The sequence below is a fragment of the Mastacembelus armatus genome, chromosome 18 (genome assembly GCF_900324485.2).
Source record: "Mastacembelus armatus chromosome 18, fMasArm1.2, whole genome shotgun sequence".
NCBI classification, from domain to species: domain Eukaryota; kingdom Metazoa; phylum Chordata; class Actinopteri; order Synbranchiformes; family Mastacembelidae; genus Mastacembelus; species Mastacembelus armatus.
Window position 1 is genome coordinate 13,988,428 of NC_046650.1, and position 22,608 is coordinate 14,011,035.

General features: G+C 39.9%; 1 protein-coding gene across 5 annotated transcripts in view; it reads right to left on the reverse strand.

Annotated features, from left to right (window-relative positions):
- LOC113143974 (adhesion G protein-coupled receptor L3) overlaps positions 1 to 22,608 on the reverse strand; it is a 183,946-nt gene that overhangs the window by 8,946 nt on the left and 152,392 nt on the right. For all 5 annotated transcript variants that reach the window (XM_033325711.1, XM_033325710.1, XM_026329614.1 and 2 more), the window contains 6 exons: positions 18,312 to 18,521; positions 16,463 to 16,683; positions 11,122 to 11,188; positions 9,219 to 9,310; positions 2,508 to 2,676; positions 2,238 to 2,363 (listed from right to left, as the gene is read on the reverse strand). In XM_033325711.1, the coding sequence (XP_033181602.1) occupies positions 2,238 to 2,363; positions 2,508 to 2,676; positions 9,219 to 9,310; positions 11,122 to 11,188; positions 16,463 to 16,683; positions 18,312 to 18,521 (885 nt within the window). The remainder of the gene's footprint in view (positions 1 to 2,237; positions 2,364 to 2,507; positions 2,677 to 9,218; positions 9,311 to 11,121; positions 11,189 to 16,462; positions 16,684 to 18,311; positions 18,522 to 22,608) is intronic.

The window sequence follows — 22,608 nt, forward strand, 5'->3', positions numbered from 1 at the left end:
GTTCTTCCTCAGACTTATATCTTTCTACTTTTTAATGCAATAAAGGTTGAATCAGAAGCTTTTGATTTTAGTTTTTAAATCATGAGCTGTGGGGATAAGTAACCTCCAATTAAAGATGAGCATTAGTAACAGGATAGGTGAAGTCAATAATGAAGTGATCAGCCGAGCTCAGTGAATCAGTGTGTCGGGTTGAAAAGGTTCAATCCAAGAGCGTTCATTCCTGGTTAATTATGGTAGAGTCCTATGGGCTGTCACACAAGCTAAGGAGTTGAATACAGAGGGGTTATAATAGTACTGATTCATTACAACCTCAGGCTTTTATTCTACTGTAGTTTTGGTCATCACTCATATTGACTATACTGTAATAAAACTGTATCCACCGAGTTCATTTCTGAAATTGTGGAAAAATCAGCCAGTCATACAAATGTTAGGCAGAGGCCCATGTTAGCCAGATTTACTCCACGGCAAAAAACAAAGTCAAATGGAAAACCTGTCTTTTATAAAGCATCCATCTGTGAGGTTTCACCTTTCAGTCATTAACCAGTGATTTCACTCCGATTTGTTTGTGTGCTCTCCTGTCATCCAACCATCATCTTAGCTTAAAGATATTTAACCCCCCATACCTGTTTCATCTGGTTGTTATTATAATCTATGCCACTTCTTTGCCTCTCACCGGTTCTGTCTACACTTCAGGGGATTTCCAGCCAGACATTATTTATAGGGTGAGTAAACTGACCTAACCAAAGGGGTCGACCACAGTTGTTTAATTAAATACACATTGTTAACTTTCCTAATCAAAAGGGTCTTAGCATGTTTGTGTGTACACAGTTATCCTGTGCAGTGATGGGTCATTAGCTACATTACATGTGTGCTTTGAGTTTTTACTCCAAATCAGGTGTTTCTATAATCTGTCTAAACTGCAGTCATAAAAATGACCAGAATTGACCTTTAATTTATCATTTTAAGCAAAATTAATTATCAGAAATGGAAACAGGAATCTGACCCCTGACACTGCATTTAAGTGTCATCTTTACATTCCCATTATAGCAACATGGATTTGACCATATGCAGAATATGGCATAATAGAATAATAATTTGAGAAAACTGAAAGAGGAAGAAATAAATAAAAAAGCTTTTTAGAGTATTTTCTGTTATTCATACACATCTCAGACAAGCTACAGCTTAATTAAGTCAATGCCCCTGCCATCACCATCCTCCTAAAATTCTCATTAACCCCATAAATGACATTCAGATTTGTGAACATCTTTCTATTCAGAAAAGCTGAATCATCACATGATAAATGATGTGAAGATGCTCAGAGAGTGTCAGACTCTCTCGGAAGGATATGTTGTTTTAGGCACTTACGTGTCACCTTAGATCACACACAGCTCATTTTACACAGCACAACATATACTGGCACAACTCATCCCATTAACATACTTTGACAAACATCATGTTCCCAGCACTGGAGGCACAGATGGGTTGAAAATGACACTGCTATTTTTCTTGCTTTTTTCACCAGATGAGAACATGAACAATGTATAGGTAACAAGTTAGCATGTACTTTGCTGATTACAAATTGATTTAGAAGCCTCAAAATTAGCGATAAACAGCCAAAAGTGTTTCCATTCCAACTGAGCAAGAGGTAAGAGCCATCTTGTCAAAGCACTGGGTATAATTAAATGCTTTGATCTGTATGCAGAATCCAGCTTGTATCGTGGGCTGCCACTGCATGCTTGACTCTAAGGACTATTTATAATTGAACACTGGAAGGAAATCTTTGGAATATGGATACGATGCTCAATTACAGTGTATCATGGCAATTCATCATATAGTTCATGTCAATGTGGGCGGAATTTGTTAACAATTCACTTTACAAGGAGACTTACCACTTATAGAATTCATATAAGTTGGCAGAGGGAATTAAATTTGCATGAATAAGCACAAACGAAACATGAACAAAACTTGAGCCAATACTTATGTAGTCAGTAAGTTAGTGTGCAGACTTTATGAACTTATAGATGTTCAGGTCAACAAGCACTACATTTTCCTGCTATCACTCCCAAACCTGCACATTTGTTACACATCCCTGAAATCGATAATGGATAAATTCTGTTACCTTTACACTATTTTTGCATTGGTTCTGTAAGGAGATGTATATTTGTGTATTATTTAGACGTGTCTCCTCTTGTATACGGACTAGGATAATAAGGGAAACGTGAAAAGTGTCCAGCCACCTGTGATCCCGTAGAGTAACGTCCTGGAGCACGAGACGTGGTGCCCTTCCCAGAGCCCATAGAGCTGTCCACACTTTTACCACTGCAGCAGTGAGTACGCAGGCATTTCCCATACTCCTTACGTACCTGGGTTTACAAGAAAACGAAGACACAGCACGCACAAAGAAAAACCTACAATCAGACCCAACTTAGGGCACTTTTGCTGAGGAATGAAATTATTTTAAAAGTGTGGTGTGAAGTTGTAGAGCATATCTTAAGAATAAGCCATACCTTTTTCTGCAGGACACAGTGGAAGATGAAGATGAACATCCCCTGCAGGGAGTTGAAGATGGTGAACAGGTAGGCCATGACCACCGTGCTCTCGTTGACATACATCAGGCCAAAAGCCCAGGTCAGGCCCAGCAGACATAACAAAGCAATAGCTCCAATCACCCATGATCTGAAACATGTCAAAACATACATCTTACAATTTATTTGACAAAGCTCACTGCTAACCTCCATTTGTTTTGACAATACAGGGAAGTAAGGCTGATTTCAACACTAGACTACTGAATAAAACAAATACCCTGATGACAGTTTAAGTCGGCACTTAATTCAGTTTAAAAATCAAGGTTTTTCTCTGAGAGGGAGAAAAGGCACAAAACAAATGAAGAGGGAAACTGATGAGAAATGACAAGATCTTTATTTTCAGTGTCTGCCTGTGTCCTAGCTACATGTTCTTTTCCTAATTTGCACAGTTTGAAGCAACGTCATTCGCTGTTTGACAAACCATAGCTGACCACAAAATTCTCAAGATTAATTTATACAATAATGGAGGTTTGTATAAATAGGACGGTAACAAAATGGCATTTTCATTAGAAGACTATTTACATGAGTATATTAAAAGTTGGACTCTATTGTCTGCTGAAGGTTGTGATAACTGTCCTGTAAATTCCTACCACAGCTGAAAGGTTGAACTGAGATAAATGCGACAATGTGCAGTCTGTTAACAATGAAGGGCTCTATCTTCATGCAAACTCACTGTGCAGAGAAGCATTTTGTCCCTCCAACTTTTTGGTAACTCCCTGTGTGCTGCAGTAGGTGAGGAAGATTTAGGGTTACATGGATGACAACTAGAACTAAAAATGATTTATCTTTGGTTTATTGTAAAAATAATGATAAAATGTTTCTACAAAACCAACTTAATCTATCCTTAGCAGGAAGAGCTGCTTTCAATTTGTACATATGAAGCACTGCAAACATCCAGCTGCAAAAAAAAAAAAAAACGTAACTAGTGCTCATTCTGCACCATATTCAAGTGTTTCCCACCTCTTTTTTATCAGAAGTATCCCTGTAGCTGAGCTTAAATACCTCTTCGTTGACAATGATTATCATGATTACAAATGTATTCATTTTAATTGGCTTTAACCTGGAGGTCATTTCATGCTATGAAAGATACAAAAGTAGATATTGTTATGATCATTTCAACCTATTTTTTTCTGTACTTAGAAATAAGGCTACCAGCTGACAGCTGTGATTGCTCTATTGGCATTACAGCACTGACAGTTCTATAGATTGCACTGTGAAGACACAAATGCCATTTAAAAGTAATCTTGCTTGTTATGTATGTTATGTGTAGCCAAGACACGAATGTGGCCTTTAGTGTGACTGAGCACTTCGCTATTAATCATATTAACGGTTCGGATGGGCAGCTGGATGGATTTGGGTGTTGATGTGTTCATGTGAGAAATAAATGAAAGATGGAGTTATGGGAAAAGCTGTCATCCCACTGGTCTTACTTGATCTCAGGTTCATAATCCTGATAGCTGAGCAATACGCCGAAAACCAAATAAAAAAGAAAACAAGCAGAAATAAATTAAATCATCTAAACAGATTGAGAGGTGTAATCTGAAATATGTGGACACAAATACAATATACAGACTTAAAGTTTAAGATGGAAACAATGCAGCATAGATTACAGAATCCACATCATCCAAGGCCAGACATTCACACGTTTTTGGAAGGGGTTTGTTAGTGATGTACAGGTGCTAACCATAATTATATTGGTTCACAGAATATCTAGCTCCCCTCATAAATGCTGGCAGACCTTCGCATTTAAGCTTTCATAAATGGGCCAGGTGTGCTGCAAAATAAATGATTTATGAATTCACCACGGCAACCATTAAACATAATTTTCCCAGGGCTGTCTTAATGACCTGGTGGGAGGGGTACTTCATCAAGGCGACTGCCCTGAGAGTGGACACAGACAGTCCAGTAGCAAAATACTGCCCTCTAACTAGTAGAAGCTTTGTTCTAAGGATGGTGGATGATAGAGACACAAGAGGTCATAGGAAATGCATCTGAGAGGACAGGATATGAAGGGGCTATGACTCATATCGCACATGGCTTATCTTCTTTTGGAGATATCAGATAAAAATATGAGGATGAATTTCAGGGCTGCATTGCAGGAGCCTTGAGGCAAAACTTCTGAGACTGCATACCAGTCACTGAAAAGCATAACAGCTCACTTACAAATGAACAGAGTGCAATTCAGTTGAGTTTTATCCTGTCAGGACTGTTGCCTGCCTACTACTTACTGGTACAATATTACTTACAGATTCTCTCACATTCCTGGCATCATTAAGTTCAAAATAGGTTATGAATAATTTTAATTAAACATGTATTTAAAACAAATTGTAGAAAGTCAAATATAGAACCTAAGCAATTTAAGTACTTAAGCTCAACTGTGCTTGCCACAAGACTGTGGATCCATCTGAATAGTGGTGCAATATATGGATATACTATCCGTCCCTGAGGGCTGCAGCAGAGCAATTCCAGGCTTTCGAAGCACAAAAACGAGGGAAAGCTTTATTATGCTAATCATCGAGCAGAAACACCAAAAATGAGCAATTTTATTCAGAGAACTACTTCAGACTGTGGCATCAAATTACCACCAATTTCCTTCAAAATGACTTAATTTGCAGAGGTGCCATTCATTGCAATGTCACAGATCATTTATGTATAAGATTGCAACTGGTCAATTCAGCCTATTTTAAATCTGCATGAAGTCATTTTATAGTCTCTTTCTTGAGGAAAAAGACAACCTGACAGGGTCTTAATTATTTACCCAAAGGTATGCTTAAAATGCAAATCACCTCTTAGTGATTAGACATCAAGACATCAATAGACAAACGTTTTTGATACTGGCAAAGACGTTTTTTTAACTTTGCCATGATCATCATTGTCTCTCATTCAAGGTTTCTTATCTCCAAGGGGAGGAAGCTACACAGGATGTATTTCATACCTTTCTCTAAAACCGTTCAGTCCATCATGTTCTAAATATGCCGCATTCAGAAGCAAACTCAGTATTTAGAGTCACAATGGTGCAAAAGTCATGTTGTAATCCATGAATCACGGGGCAATGGCAGCTGCTGTCTCCATTATGAGGTGAGGAGGGAAAAAACACATCAAACACACTGAGAAATTTTGCATCTTACCAGTGCCATTCTACAATAACACATCCATCATAATAACGGTAGCTAAAATGAAGAGGAAAAAAATGGAAGATGAAAAACAGAAAGATGTTAAAGATAAACAGTGTAAGATAAAAAGGCAAGATGCGAGTGCTAATCACAAGAAGAAAAGCAGGGAGGGAGAAAGAGAGAGTGAAAGAGAGATGAAACATTCATATTAAAATAAGGCAACATGATGAAATCTGAACAGAAAATGTGACATCAAACCATAAAGAGGAACCAAAGAGCAGAAAAATGAGACAAAAGAAGATATACCTCATTAAACTAAGCTAAATTGACTTAATTAACCCATGCTATCATGATCATCAAACCAGTCAAACTCGAAAATACCTCGAAGAAAAGTTAATATAAAAAAATAAGGCTGAAATGGAGCTGAAAATATCACACGATAATGGCCACAATGATCTCAAACATTTCATTTAGGTCCAAATGAAAAACTGATTATTTTTTGCTTTTGTAAATTTGTGTCTACGACTATGTGTTTATAATGAAACAGAAGCACCAGCTAATGGCTCTGACAGGTTATGTTACTCAACAATACTCAGGCCAGTTTGCTGAATGTGCATTCATGTGGTGATAAATGATTCCTGACCTAAAAACTATGTCAGATGAATGAGAGCTGACAAAAGCAGCGTAGGTTTGTGTCATTCTCACTGGTTACCTGAAACAGTGCAGACTGCTTTGAAATTCTGAAAGACTTTGTTGAAGAGGTCAGCTGGTTGGTACATTATGAGAGGGAAGTATTATTAATCATATGATACTGAGAACCCCAGCAGTCATTGTGTTTTCTGCAGAGCCAATAATACCAACGATAGAAAACGCATATAAAGAAACATGGAAAATTTTGACTAGATATAGAGCAGCCTGCTAGAGCTAATTGGCCACTGTACAATTAAACAATTGCATTCTCATATTTTTTATCCTGAAACAAAATAGTTCAGTATTGTACTATTGCAATATTTTAGATTACTGCTTTCCTCAGTGAGGTGCCTACTGTTCTGGGGCAATCATGGTGTGAATTTAAAAAAAAATTCTCTAGATAAAGCAATTTATTCCCAGACTGGGTAGTCGGTGCATAAACTAGGCATCAATTCAACCAGAGTCCATGTGGGCTGCAAGTTGCCTGCCTGCATTTGTGCCAGTGTTTGAGCCAAGGTGTATGCAGGCAATTATAAGTGGATGTTTGAGATTGGGCATGTGCATACATTTGCACCTACACGTGTCTCAGTGTGAACATAAGCTTGTGTGTTTGGGAATGTATCATTTAGGCATATTGTTTTCTATTGGCAGCATTCAGAACTCACGGTCCCAGCTTTAGTTTTCATAAGATAGGAAAGACATGGGAAAAGGTCATGTGTTATAATGCTCAATGCATATACAAGCCAGAATCAAATAGGAACAAAATACACAGTTATTTGATAGATTTTGATAGAAAACCTCAGTGTGAGACAATAAATAGCTTTGATGTCAAATTCAGGATTATTTAGTGACTAATTTCTAAGTATGTGCACTGCAACCTATTTTAATTTAGTAATGTATAACTGCCCACTTAGATATTATGTACAATATAACCAGTTAAAAATATGCTTGTTTTGGATGGGTCCAGGTGACACTCTGGGCCTGTTTTAAATGCAAACTACAGGTTAGCTCAGGAATGTCCTGCAGTGAATATCTGTGATAGAAAAACACACCGGCAGAGTACAGTCTAAAGCATGCTGCATCATGGTCACAGAAGATTGTTTTTTTATGTGTGTGTCACTGCTCTGAGAGGAGCAGGGCAGACAGGGGCCACCGTGCCCAGACACCACCAGTGATGTGATGCCACAAAAAAAAAAAAAAAAAAAAAAAAACAGCCAGAACGCCAGCTATAAAGTAGACTAATGTGTCCAGAGTGTCTTAAAAAAATGTGAGGCAGACAGCAAAAACAGAGCAGAGACCCTTATCTATCATAGGAAACAGGCAGCAAAACAACTTTACACCATCTGTAGAAGGAGTCTGCACCGACACCAGGTAGCTGGCGCTTACGTCAAACATGACCTGAACTGCTGTTATTCTCCTGGGTAAAGGGACCTTAAAAACAACTTCGAGAAGTTTCTTCCCACATCCATGACATGGCAGGATGAAACTTTAGTAAACACAGTGGTTGATGTTAAATCTATAGACTCTAATGCACAAACTATAGTACTGTATGAACACTGCCTCAGATAACAATATGGAGCATTTAATAACTAACTAGTTATTCTACACTAATCTAAATTTGAAGTAACTGTAAACCTGTCACCCGCAGTCAGAAAGTGTAAACCAAACATTAGGCTTCCCTGCTATACTGAGATTTTCAGGTCACAGTTTGGGTATTGTGGCCTGCAACTTCACCGTTTTTGATTCACTGCTCTCATTAACCTCATTTCCAGCTGCAACAACAACAACAAAAAAACAAAAAACAAAAAAAACATTCTGCTAAGACCAGTGTATGCTACCTGTCCAAACAAAAGGTTTGAAGTTATGTTTGCAAGTTTTACTCCATTAACCACGGATCATTTATACCTAACATTACTGCTGACCATCTTCGAACGTATGCGATCCAATATTGTTTTTCTATTCTTCCCACAGTTCCAGACAGCTATTGTTTTTCATTAATGTGCTACAAAATTAAAATTAGCAGACTCCTATAAACTTGCTATACTTGTGCTATCACACTGAACATCAACTTTCCATGTCACATTACCTTTCTGTGGTAATGCTGTTTAAAGTGCAGCATTTGACTCCAGTCACCTTTGCAAACCTCAAATTAAGTTTACCTGTAGAATAAATGTATAGAGTCTCATAGCCATTAATGTCCCTAGAGCTTTTTTTTATATTATCTGAAAGCAGTGAGGCATAGGCAGAGAAAAACATACTCCAACATACACAGCACACACTCATACTCAATATGAATATTCACTGGATGCTTGTAGACACCAAGATAACACCAGGTCGGGTCTGTCAGATTGTCTCCTGGCCTTTTCCTGTGCGGACAACAGTGTTCTTCAGATAATGATGGAGACACAGCAGAGTACCTGTTTGATTTTAACCCTGCCTGACACAACCTTTCAGCATAATGGGAGGTGCTTACCTTGCAGGCTTAGGTTCCCTGGGTTGGGTGTTCACAAGCTTAAGTGCATTTAACAAGGGTTTTAAAATATCAAAGGGAGAGACAAGACAGAGTGAAACACCAGGAACACCAGTTTAAATATAGAGCAAAATAAAAAAGTTGCTTGTTAACCACAGCCTAATTAAATTGAAGGAAACAGGGGAAAAAAACTGCACAAACTGATTCAACCAGAGTACAATTTTGTTGTCAGTGTATGTTTTTGCAAGTGAGTCTACGACACTCACAAATGGAAAGAACGTTTCACTATAACAAAACGTTACAAGGGGTGCTATTTCTGGAAAACTTTAATGGACATCTGAGCGATCTGAGTGCTCTTACTTGATGTTGTCCAGGCAACCGGAGTCTGGTTTCAAAATGGCCGTGTGATGGAACATCTTATACAGAGCGATGCCCAGGAAGATCACATTGAGCTGAGAGAGAGAGAGGCAGAGAGGGACAGGAATGAAGCTTGTATATTTTCCGTTTCAGGTCCATTCATTTTAAATCAGGGCACTTTGTAGAGCAATGCTGGAATGCTACAGCCAGACTTGGTTTCCCACTTTGCCAAACAGAGCGCAAAATCCTATAAAACCTCTTCGGTGGTACAAGGAATTAAACAGGGAACGGTGAGAGAAGACAACTGCATACTGGTATGAAGGAGCCATTCTGTCAAACTTATTCACACTTCTCTCTTCATATTCACACTTAAGAGTCAACCACAGGGAATGACTGCTGTGGCTGTTGCTATCTCTTGTATTTTTACATCCAAAAATTTTTTTGTAAAATGCTTGAAGAACTGTCATCATTCGTGACATCACAGTTCCTGCTATATACACCAGGCCATCGTTTAAAACAAGTGGGATATTTTTTGTGTGCCTTATTTGCAATAAAATCAGACACTTTCTAATCAACCTGGACAAGTTTGTCTTTTCAATTTTATACCAAATATTTCTTTTAATTGGCAGGCAAGGAAATAGAACAACACAGATGTTGAGTCATGCACATCTCAGTGAGTTGAACTTTTGTACTTTGTCAAGCACACTGCAATTAGTGAAAACAAACATGTTTGACTGCTGGGGGGAAAAAAAACTTCTATTAAACAGCCCTACTTCTCAGTATTCTCTATTTCTCTGAGTCACTAATCAAAAATATAAAAAGGCAGTCTCAGAATGACAATCAATGAGCTGTCACTGTCAGCTAATATGAAATGAGAATAATAAAACCAACAAACTGTAATTTTTAACTGCTTAATATCCAACTTTGCACAAACCCTGACCAATTCCCTGGGTTAGAATTGGATCTGGGCTCTAACCCTCTTTCCAACATACATATTGTTGTTTGTAAATCGAACAGAGAAATGAGTCATGAGGCACACACAGATGCATTGTGAATGATTATTCCAAACTGGAGCATGAAACTGCATTATTCATATTTGGATTTAACAACCAGATTGTGGTTGGTCAGTAACAGCTGTATTAAAAACTGTTGGAATAACACATTTTGTTTATTTTTTGCAGTAAATATTGCACTTGAAAGAGCATATTGTCAGTTTTTTGTTAGGGATAATTATTAGCTAATTCCAGATATTTATTATGATAGCTGACGGGTGTCTCGAAAAATTAGTGGCACAACACACAGCGATATTTACTGCTTGGCATTGGCTAAAACACTTAGACAAACACCAGTCTAACACCAGATTTAAAGCAGTTGGATCAAGGAATGAGCGATTTTATTATAAGATTCAGGCTGTCCTAGTTGGAAATGATACACTGTGTGTATGTGTGTCCTCCATGTGTAATAAGTATCTGCACCCAGAGCTCCTGCATGTGCCTGCGAGGAGGAGATGGAAAAAGGTAGTAGAGTACGAGTTGGAACGGGAACAAAATCAATCATAATCGCATTGAAGATTACACCAACACTGCATACTGAGCAGAGTTCACTCTCTTTCTCTATCTCCCAGTCTCTAACCCCCCCCCACCCACCCTCAAAAAAAAATTGTCTCAGTGACTGCGGCATGGTGACAAACTGCAATATATTCTCTACACCCCTCATTCATTTTTCTGGACGGCTCTGTGCCCAGCGGTGGCATATATGCTCAACAGGGCACAAAAAAGAGGGAGGATGTGAGCTACTAAAAGGGATCTCAGTGGACCATTTAAGTGACGACCCGCAGGCTAAGTAGGGTTAATGAGCACATGAAGGGGTTGGGGATATAGGGTTCAGGGGGAGGGAACATGCTTACCATAATTATCAAGGTTGCTGGTCCTATGAAACTCCAAATGAAGTAGGTGTCCAGGCGAAGCCAGCAACTGCAATGAAAGAGATAGATTGAGAAGGAAGGAGCATATGAAGTCAGAGAGATGATGGTGAATATGAGAGAAGAAAGTGGGGAGAGGCAGAGTAGGATTTGTGGTTATAACTTTATACTCCTGCTCAGAGGATATACATCAAGTGGGAGGCTAGAGTGACACAGAGGAATAGGCACTTCAAAACATAGATCGCCGCAAGGGGCTTGAAGAATTATGACCATCAGTAAGAATTTGGAAGAAAGGAGGGAAGCCTGTAATGACAGGGGGAACAATGGCATTTAACAGCCAAAACAGGTGGAGTATTGAAAAATAAAAGAGGAAACAGGAAGGAGCTGTAGCTTGAACTGTTAGGGATGATAACAATAATTTAGCTTTATTCTTTCTCAAATTGCTGGATTTAGGCAGCGAATTACCTTCGCAGATGATAATTTATGGATGATTCAATTAGTTCTCAATTGAATCCTAACTATCACTCCAAAAGAATTGGACTGACCTTGACCCTGACAGACATGACTAACACAGTCATTAAATACTCAACAGTGCCTCACATGTTCATGGCAACTGTGATGGTTCTGTAGGACTGCTGTAATTTGCCCAATAATGAAATAACATGCTCCCCTGACCTCATACTTCATATCAAAACATTAAAGCCGGTCAGCTCTTCTCCACTGACTAAAACAAAATACGGATCAGAAGCAGCAAGGCCGGCGGAAGGTGACAGTGTTCCTTTGAAATGGCAAAAGAGAAAGAAAAAAGAAAGAAAGAAAAAAAAAAACTTGATTCATGACCTGTGGTTGAATTATTAATCTTTTAATCTCCGCTACTGCAGCAGACAGATGCCTCCATTTTTGGCCACTGGAAAATTACAGTTCACACAGGCGTGTTGTCATTCAGGCTGACAGAGAGGCAAAATGGAAGTGGCAGAGAATTAGCTGTAATTCAATAGCATTTTAAGGCAAAGTGAAGCGTATGGGACACTTTAGAGGAACGCACCACTGGGCTTCAGACAGTCACTGTAGTAAAGGCTCTAAAAGCTTGTCTTGCTGCTTTAAAATGTATAAAATGTAAGCATCTGATACTGTGCAGAGACAATGTGATGGCAAAACAAGGCAAGATACAATCGTCCGTGACATGATGAATCCTATTTTGGTCCCGTTCCCTTGGTGGAAAAACAAAATGAGGCGTCTCCGCTGTTTACAACAATACAAATCAAAAATTCAGGCTAAAAACCTCCACTGCTATGGACAAGTTTGTACATGTTTCACTTTTTGTCACCGAAGAATTCAGACAAACAAGACAATACTGTGTAAGAAGTGACAGGACAAAAAGTGACTGTTCCTTTACTTTTACTGGAAATTGATATGTCTCTCCCTCACTTGTTACCAATGGATGAGAGCAGGCAACAGAGAAAAGCACATATGGATGCATAAAAAAAGTGAACAAGCACAAACAGAAACCTGGCAGCTCATCAAAGCACACGCTGCTAACGTGGCTGTTATAAATTATGCTGAAGGTTCGATTGTTCAGTTTTGCCTTCTTCTTCAGATCATAGACAGATTTAAAGAGATGGTGGGCGGCAGGAGCTGCAGACTGTCATTTTTTTCTGCCTCCTATTCCTCCCATTCTCTGCTTGTGTCATGCTTGTGTTTGGCTTTTTGAGCACATTCCAGTAAAAAAAGAAAAGAAAAGAAAATGTAAAAAAAACAAAAAAACAAACAAAAAAAAAAACAGAAAACGTAAGCTTTGTTCAAGGCAGCAGCTTGTGCTGAGCGTTCTGGCATCTGCAGTGAACTCACATACACTGTCCCTTTAGCCAACTTAATCTGCAAAGACGTCTCCTGCAACTGAGACAGTCATTTCATTGACGTGATAGTGAGTTGATGACCAACTGAGTGAGTAAAGCAATGTGAAATATTCGGGCCATGAAAATGACTAGCAGCTTTTTGATTCAGTCTGAAGTCCTGAAGCACATTTTGTCTTTTAACATGACCTTTAAGACTTGTGCCTGTTTAACACTGATTAAAGTTACTGTTTAGGTTTGTAACCACTAGTGGCACCATGGAGCTATTTCTTTGATGAGAAGCCCCAGTTTTGTTAATATCTTCTGTTCTTCTATTGATACAAATTTCTGTGAATGGTTTTAATAAGCAGAAGCACCAAAAATGTCCAGCCTGAGTCTGTGACCATTTACATCACATGGCAGACAAAGAGCCAAAGCCATTATTGGGATACTTTCTGGTGGCAATCTTAGAATAAAAGAATGTTTATAAGACAATTATCTTTAAAAATCTATATATAGAAAATCTCTACAACAGAGTAAAAAAAATAGATAAATGTGCGAAAACAATCAGAGAAACAAGTTGCATTTGCAAGCCGCTCTAGAATATAACTTTTGACTATATAAACAAAGTTAATCACACATTGAAAAGCAAGTTATTTTCCACTTCTTTATCACAAAAGGTTTGCCACTGCCAACAAGACAAAGGCATCTATTAAACTCTGTTCACAGTGTCAGGTTGGAGCTCAGGCTTCAGATAATAAGAAAGGCTCAGCGAAATGTCACTCCAGAAAAAAAAAAAAACATTTTCAGTTCCTACTGACATGTATCCATTATACCATTTTTAAATAAAAACTCCTCAAACCCACAGCACTGTAAAAATGGCTTGTAGAGGCATGCATGCTAGCAGATTAGCTCTCGTCTGTTAGCCCAGCTGCCCTTGTCGATCATGTGCCCCCTGACTTGCAGTTCCCTTACAACAGCCAAGTTCAGTTCATTCCAAGAAATAAAACATGCAAATGTCGGACAGTTGAAAAGGGAATCATTTCTGCATATTTGTGAGGTTTCAAGGATACATACTGCATAATAATGAATATCAAAACATTAACTTTGTTTATTTACAAGAAAGGTCCTCAGGGGACCTTCAACAATACCCACAATGCTTCTGTGTTCTCAGTGGAACAAACTAGGCTGCTGTTACAGCACCCAGACCACTAAAACTAAAATGTAATTCTGTCTCCAGACTTTCCTGTTGGTTGATCTATTACTTTCATTAAACTGGAGAAATTACACAGAATCCCATGTTTTGCTGACCACTATACTACCTCACTGGACTAGAGGAAAATAAAGAGTTTAGATATTTAGACTAATTGCCAGGAGTAGCTGAATAGAAATCCTACTTTACCTTCCTGGGATCAGAGTTTATTTGATCTTGAACTTTGGACAGGTGACTTCACCAGCCAGCTGACCTTCAGGCTGCTTGTGGCACTCAGTTATTATGAGTCACTCGACATAGCTTCATTCATCTACTGCACCCGGGTCACTTATTGGACATTTCTGCTCAAAATAAGGCCACACACGATAACGCTGCTCTGGTCCTCAAATCAATTTGTGGCGGGACTATGTGCCCTCCCCCACCTTCTCTTATTCACCACGTGTCACTCCTTGTCCCTTCCCTCATCCTTCAATGACTGCGTATAATTGTTCCACCGGTGGCAGACTTTAATTATTCACATGATGCCAAGGCTCAGGCGGTGGCAGCTATCACCTCATCAATCACCAAGAACTATGGCTCCGCCAATCTACAAATGCACTGTCTACTAGTTGCATCATGTGTGGCAGTGTGTGTGTGTGTGTGTGTGTATGATAAACATCTTTGAAGCAAACTGCTGATGCTGGTCTTCATTATTTTCAGATGGGTTTGAGATTAAGAGAGAGGAATGGAGGGCCATCCTTTACTTGGCATTACACTGGTTTATAGACCCAAGTTGTGTTTCAGAGTAAAGGTCTGGGAAATTGTATCTTATGTTGCTTCTGTTAGAAACACAAAAAGGCAGTCTGTGACAACCCCCATCTTTCTGTTAATCTCCTGTCTCTTCCTCTCTCTTTCAGTCTCCGTCTCCCTGGTCGTACTACCTCCTCCCTCCCTATAAAACTCTCCATCCGTGTGCTGTAATTTTTGCAGTCTAAAATGCTCAAGACATTAACCACAATAGTTTGACATTCATCCAGCAATACTATCTCCTGAAGTTAGCATTTTCCACTGTCAAAACAATGTCAATTCAGCAGTGGGGAAATGTACGGAGCTTGAGTAACCGTTCTGCTTCATTAAAAGTTGATGATGAGCGATAGCTACTGGAGCATGATCTGCCTGAATGCTAAAGCCCCTCAAACCAACCCAAGTCAAGTTGTTATTAGGGTAGCTGTGGCTCAGGATACACACAATGATGGGATGTTGTTTCTGACCTTCCAGTTTCCCCACTTAACCCCACCAGATCACGATGTAGTCGCAATTCACAGATTTCCAAGCTCGCAAAGAATTATTTTTCGTTTGATGGCACGAAACAGCATAAAGTTGCTTCCTCTGAAACATGTCTGAACAATGTAATGTTAATTTCCAGAACAATAACAGGTAGAAATGGTGTACATGACTACCTGCTAACAGAGCAGGATTAATGTAGTCCTCCATATGTTGCCTAAGTATTCAGGCTTCTCCATATGTATGTGCATAAGAAAAAAGTTACATCCCTTTGGACTAGAGAGCCTTTGATATCCTTAGCAATGCAATATAGAGCATGAAGTGAAAAGTCTATTGCATGACAACAAATTATTCTCAATGGTGAAAATGACATCGAAATATATTCTGCTTTCAGACCTCCTTCACTTTCCCTAAATATCTGATGCAACGTTTCCCTCAGAACATTTAAAGAGCACTCTATCATTGTGCTTTTTACTTTAAGCAACATTGGGTAATCTCAAGAGACACTTCCCATAATGCATTCCCATAAGCTTCTTTCATTCCCATCTTTCAAATGCTGTACTCTGAGTATAAAAACGGAGACTTTCTGGTTAAAAAAAAACATAACAGTAGTTTAAATGCATGATAACATTGACAAAATCTATAGTTATTTTCAAGGGTTTCACTACAAACTAGACAAAGCTCCTATAGAGCAACAGAAAACATTACACAAATGTTTTCACATACCTAGTAGTACTTCAAACGATTAGTAAAGGATTCCTGATCTAGAAAGAATTGTTTATGGAAATTATTAAAATTGTGATTATCAATATCTGATAATCTGCTGATTAATGCACTTCAAGGAAGCTGTCCATGTACTCAGTAGTAATGCATGGATTTGAATTCTACTCGTGGAAATTAGTGTAAAATCTACTACTGTCTAAAATGAATTATCTAAACCATACACCACAGTGTAATCTTATTAGTGATTGTGAGGTCTAAAGTGCTCAAACGCAGGCTCCACATGTGCAGTACTCACACTCGGTCGGTGCCATAACTGCGGTAGTCCACTGCTGCTGAAACGGCAACAATCAGTGCAGGAACTCCGTAGCCCACCAGGTAGAAGTAGCGGCGGCGCGAATGCTCGCTCTCAAACACCTCCACCAGCATGATGTAAAGCTGCACACCCTCCAGGAACATCCATGTGAACGCTGCCAGGAAAAAGAAATGGAGCAGAGCAGCAAAGACGGCACATGCAATCTGGGAAGGGTTTATAGTGGCAGACATAAACAAAAATGAGAGACAAAGAGGGAGGAGAAAAGAAGGGAGACATGAAAATTAATCAAATCACTTTAGGGTACTTAGCTGATTTCCTGAAGGATTAAATGCATTGCTGAAGGGTAAAACATGAGTGTCAAAGTGTGTCATACACATGACTATAACTGAGCAGCATTTTCTGACCTATCCATGTTTGTGTCTTCCCAACGATTAACATTGCTAAGCTTTGTTTGGCTGAAGTGATTGGATGTTTGCCTGTAGTGACTGGCAGAACAACGCTGCAGCTACTGAGCCCATGTGGTCTTGTTTGCTGTAGCTGGCATGGTTGAAAGAGAGCTATGAAGAAGTGAAGTCCAAAAGTCCAAGAGCCATTTGGATCTCATTGCCTTTCGTACCACATGGCCAGGTGTGAGAGCATAATGTAGTTACACACTTCGTGAGCTGATAGAGATACACACAGATGAGACATGACTACAGCATTGTCATTTGCATACATGTATGCATGTGCCCACACAGTTTAAGGCACAGTACTTACATGGATTGATCTAATTATTGGCACAGTTGAACATAACTAGCATATTTTGTCACTGAAATTGATCCAATTAAATAACTAAAAGGTTGAGTGGACGTTAATTGCAGTCTAGGAGAGTGATCTTGGAGCTGGGCTGTGAATCACACCCATAAAACGTTATGGAAGGGAAAGGTGTAGGGCCAGAGCATTATCTTTAACTTTACAGGGATATGGTAGTAAACTACGCCCCGTGACTTTTGTTTGATATACTTGATATTTGGCAAAATATAAATTTGTTTTAATAGCATGAGGGTGAATAAAAGGGCACATCACTGTTATTCACCTTCACTAGAAACACATTTTCAAATTATGTGGGAACAATGACAATAAATACATAACTCAAATTTCTAAGACTATTAGCAGTGAGAAATCTGATGTCCCAGCTTTTTTTTCCTCTAGAGAAGCAAAGATAACTGGGTACTCTGCCTCATTAGCAAACTAAAATAGCAGGATTGCAGGAAACTGTAGGTGGAATCAAGCCCTCTGCCATCCTGTGTATATGTAATGACTCCCGATTTGTCTACAGTGTTGAGCACACACTTCAAGATGACTGTGCAGTGACAGCATGCCTCCACCTGCTACCAGAGCAGAGCTCTTACAGGAAAGTAATGTTGTTTAAACTACATTTATCAGACTGGGAGGAGGGTTAATGTACTTAACAGCTTTATCCAGGTTAATCCCAAGTGTTTACAAAGTGGAAAACTGCACCAGGAGGTGGTTTCAAGGTGAATGGATGAATTTATATCAGTGAGAATGTACAGCGTAAGAGTAAGCTGGGTATAAGGATGCAACAGTGAGTTCACAGGTGTTGATGTGTGCGTATGATAGTGTACTTTCAAGTACGTGTGTGTATGCTTCTGTGAACTGTCGCATTACGACATCTAATTATTTTCATTCAGTATTTCGTATCACTAAGCCTGGAAGAATCAAACATGTTCTGAAGCAACTGGAACCCACTGGGAATGCCCATCAGACCAGAGCAGGAAACCAGAGGTTCCATCATCTTAAAAAAGGTTCTTAAACAGTGCAGCGTTCTTACCGGCTGATCCCCCCGATTGATCCCCACCAGGAAGAGGGACTCAGCGATGAACAGGCTGATGCAGAGGTTCTTATGGATAGTGTTGCGATCACTCTGGAGGCCGCGGAAGAAGCAGAAAGTGAAGAGGCTGATGAGCAGGCACACCAGCGACAGCAGGATGCCGACCCAAGTGATGACATCTAGAAGCATGTCGTGAACAGGGTCTGTGTTCTGCAAAAGGAGAGGTCAGAGAAAGTGGTCAACAACATGGAGGGTTGACATCATGTCAGAAAAACAAACAAAAAAACAAAAATAGAAAGCCATTAGAAACAGTTTGTTTTTTATTTTTTTAAATTAATGTACCAAGGACTACATTTTGGTATTTGACCAGACTGAAAGTTAAATGGAATAATGTCATGGTCACAGGGACTGTTTTCTAAAGCAAAAAAAAAGACCATGAAAGGAAATTATGGCTCTATCTCTGCAATAACCCTAAAGCTTTTATTTTGATTTTTCCTTTTTTCGGGGTGTGTCAAGGGAGGGGGGTGAAGGGGGTTTCAATAACCCACTACACGGCGAGCCACAGGTGGGAGATATGAATCATGAATTAGTCAGTCTGAATCAATTGAAAATGTGCCTCTATTGTTTCATTTTGGTCAGGCAACAAAGTGAGCAGTCCAGAGGGCCACAGGTGTCGAAGACCAGCACTGCAGGAATACAATCAAACCACAACATGGTCAATAGGTTTCAGGTTTGCTTTAAGATAATTTCGTCTTTTCAAATCATAATTTGCCACCACAGCCAGTTCTGGGCACTAAAAAACCTTTTGCTGACCATAAATTTGTGGGTTTACGGGAGAGATAAGGATCAACAGTAATTCCACTGCAGCCGTGAAAGAAAATTTACATCAGTCCATAAAAGCAAGTGCACACAGGGATACTTGGACAGAAGGAGAAAAGGTAACACAGCTTAAAACAGCTGAGTCTGCAGAATTAGTGACTTCGGTGGTTAAACACATTAAAACAAATACAAGCAAAGCAACACTGCAATCACGATAAGGCTGAAACTCAGGACTGGTTAGAATTGAAACCTAATCAGGAACATGCAGTAGATGGCATGTAACTGATAAGCACTACTGTTAAATTTTGAAGACCCTGTGTGATAATAGTAAACGCAATGGATAGATCGTTGAATAATAAGCTACATCTCAGAAAACGGGTTGGAAAAGATTTAACATTATACAAGCATATTCCAAATGAACAGATGTGCAGATTCCCAGTGCAAATCACATCTGGAATTAGAAATTGCATTTTCATTATCTGATAATTCTGCCTCATGGCACCAGTGGGGCAGACCAGACTTGCCAAGACAAATGCCAAAACATGACGTGCATTAAAAAAAAAACAAAAAAAAAAAACTTCCTCTGTACAGACAACATGGGGACAAGCATCAATCAGCGAGTGATATCTTGACTTATTGACTAAATTACTGCATCCAAACTTTGGTCATGCTCCCTCATGTCCCAAAGGGATTGTCCTCTTTTTCAGCTTGCTGGGCACTGAGTTAAAAAAGAAGGAAAAAGTGAAGGTGGGGGAAAAGGGTGAGCAGATTAAAAGAAGTGTGCCAACCTCTTACAGCTGTCATCTCTGCTGGGGTGGAAACTTTGGAGTTTTGACATGATGACTACGCCTGAATGCTAATGAAGATCAAACAAGTTAGAAATAGCTAAAGACAGTTAATTAGCACTGACAGGCAGTTAAAACAGCGCACAGGTGAAAACTGAGCTATAACGCCCCCAACTGTAAATCCATCTAGCACCTACACTGTATATTACCAGCCCATGTTAGAATACAGTTCACCTATTTGATATGTGAAGGCTGTGTACGCGTTCTTGGCCTCCAGGAAATGTATGACTGTATGAGCTATAGCGTAAGACAAACTTAAGAAAATATTTGCTTAGGTAGAGGACTAAATTAAGGAATACTACAATATACTGTTTGACATGTCTCTCAAAGAAGTACCTTGTTAAATCATATTTCAACCAGTCAGCAGTATTTTCCACAGGGGCAGGGAGAGAGAACTTAAGCAACCATGGGGGGCTTTTTTTTTTTCCCACACCCTTTAGCCAAGTTAGAGTAAGAAAACTTGGGGGATGAAGTATCACACAAAAGCCTTGTTTAGTGGCAGCTCAGCTAACACTAGCAGAGAGAGGAACAGATGCTGATCATTAAGGGGCTCTGGTACAATAACAGCCGCAGTGCTCCTTGAGTCTGGGGAGAGCACTCTTTTGATTTTCCTGCCTGATGAGCCGTTGTGTATATGTTGGGGAGGGTGCTGGCAAGATATTATATTGAGTATATGTGTGTGTATGTGTGTCTGCCTGTATGAAAGTAAGGCTGATTTCAGTCCCCTTCCTTTAGAGTGAGTGCCTACACAGTGGGTGGCAACAGATGTTGATGCTTGAGCTTGCATGCTCTGTAGGTGTGTGGTGCATGTGACACATAAGTCTGTTTTCAGTCCGCTGCATGACAGATGTATTGATGCAGTGGGTGGTACTAGCTGCAGCGCATTGCAAGGGGACCCTTAGGTCTCCCAGGCTAGCAAACAGTGCAGTGGCTGCAGGCTCTATCCATCACAATCTTACCTTCAGTTGGAGAGGGGCCAGATCAGAGAAAGAGACGGCAACAGAGGAAGAAATAAAGAGAGACAAAGCTACGGAAACAGACGGAGAAGGGCAGGGAGTGTATCTACACCTGGGTGATGGATTTACTGTGGAATGATTTCTTTGTTCTGAGAGGTGGGTGCTGGCTGAGACATCAACAGCCACAATGCCTCTGCTGAAAAGTTTCCTTTTACTGTGGGTTCTGCCCAGGCAGGATGGCAAACGATGTGATCTGCAGAGTCTCTGCACATAAACTCACACCTACAAGCCTCCATGATGGGAATCTGTATAGGGGTCTCTGAAGTGAGCAGACATAATTTGCTCTGAAATTCACTCGCTGTGTCGCAAGGGCGGCCAAGTCATACAGCATCCGTGTTATTTAGCGGGGTGAGGCACATTTGTACACATTCGATTTGTCTTCCAATCTTTTTCTCCTACATTTTTCTCTTATTTCTTAAGCACACATATTTTTCATTCCAGACGGATGCCTGAGGAGATTGGCTTTGCCCCTGATCTGCTCGCACGCGGCACAAAATAAGGTTTCTGGGCACTCGAGCGGGCTGACATGGAGGAGCCATCATGGCAACAAGCTTTTTGCACCACTTACTGGTCATTCTTAACATGGCATCTGAACTTGACATCGCATCATAGCATTTAATTACCATAACCTCCTGTATCTAAAACAAACCAGGAACCACTGTGGAAAGTTTAAGAGGCTGAAGTGGTGAAGCAAACAGAGCATCAATCCTTTTATATCTCAAAGAACTGTTCCCAGCATGGGGCCATGAAGCCAATCCAATTAAAATACATAAATCTACCTATACGCCTCCAGAGCCAGGCTTTGACTCATGAAATATGGTCAGGCAGGGCAGAAAGTTGCGCTAAGGGGTAGTGGCCCACTGCAGGGAGTCATGTGACAAGTTCACCTACGTGTGATAGAAAGGATTTATGGTCTGCACAGGGATGAAGAACAGTTGCAGGGAGGGTGAATGAATCAGGAGTCTGGGCAAATTTGTCACCTATGAGGAGCTGGGACCTGCTTGGATGGTGGGAACTGACATTCAGCACATAGACCTTACATCACATTGTGTTCTAAGGTACAATAATTATGACAGAACATTCAAGCATGACTTTCAGTTCCCATGGGACTGTCGTTAACAAGATCCCCATCTTCTCCATCTGTACCTTGAACATATGAACATATTCATTCTGAAGCATGTCTTGCTGTACCATGTTAACATGTTATGTCATGAAATACAAAACTAACCTTGACTGTCCTTTCATATCACGTATCCTGTCTGATGGTGCCAGCGTGGAGACGTTCTATAAGGACAGTGATAAATGTTACCCAAATATCACCCGCTCCATCATCCTGTGGGATGTGCCATTGATTTATACTTACTAGTCTGTCGGGAATAGTGCCACTTACCAGTAGCTCAATGCTTCCCTGGGGCCTATCTTAGCACGCACATCTACAAAGTAAATAATGGCCTGTAGGTGAAACCAGAGCAGGTCTATATTTCTCGAGCTGGGGCTTGTGCTTTAACCTATATTTAAAAGGATTTTTTTTATTTTTTTTTTATTTCAGTGCCTACCAGCTATCTTCACAAATGGCAGACTTAAATTCAAGGAAAGGGATCAATAAGGTGCCTTAGG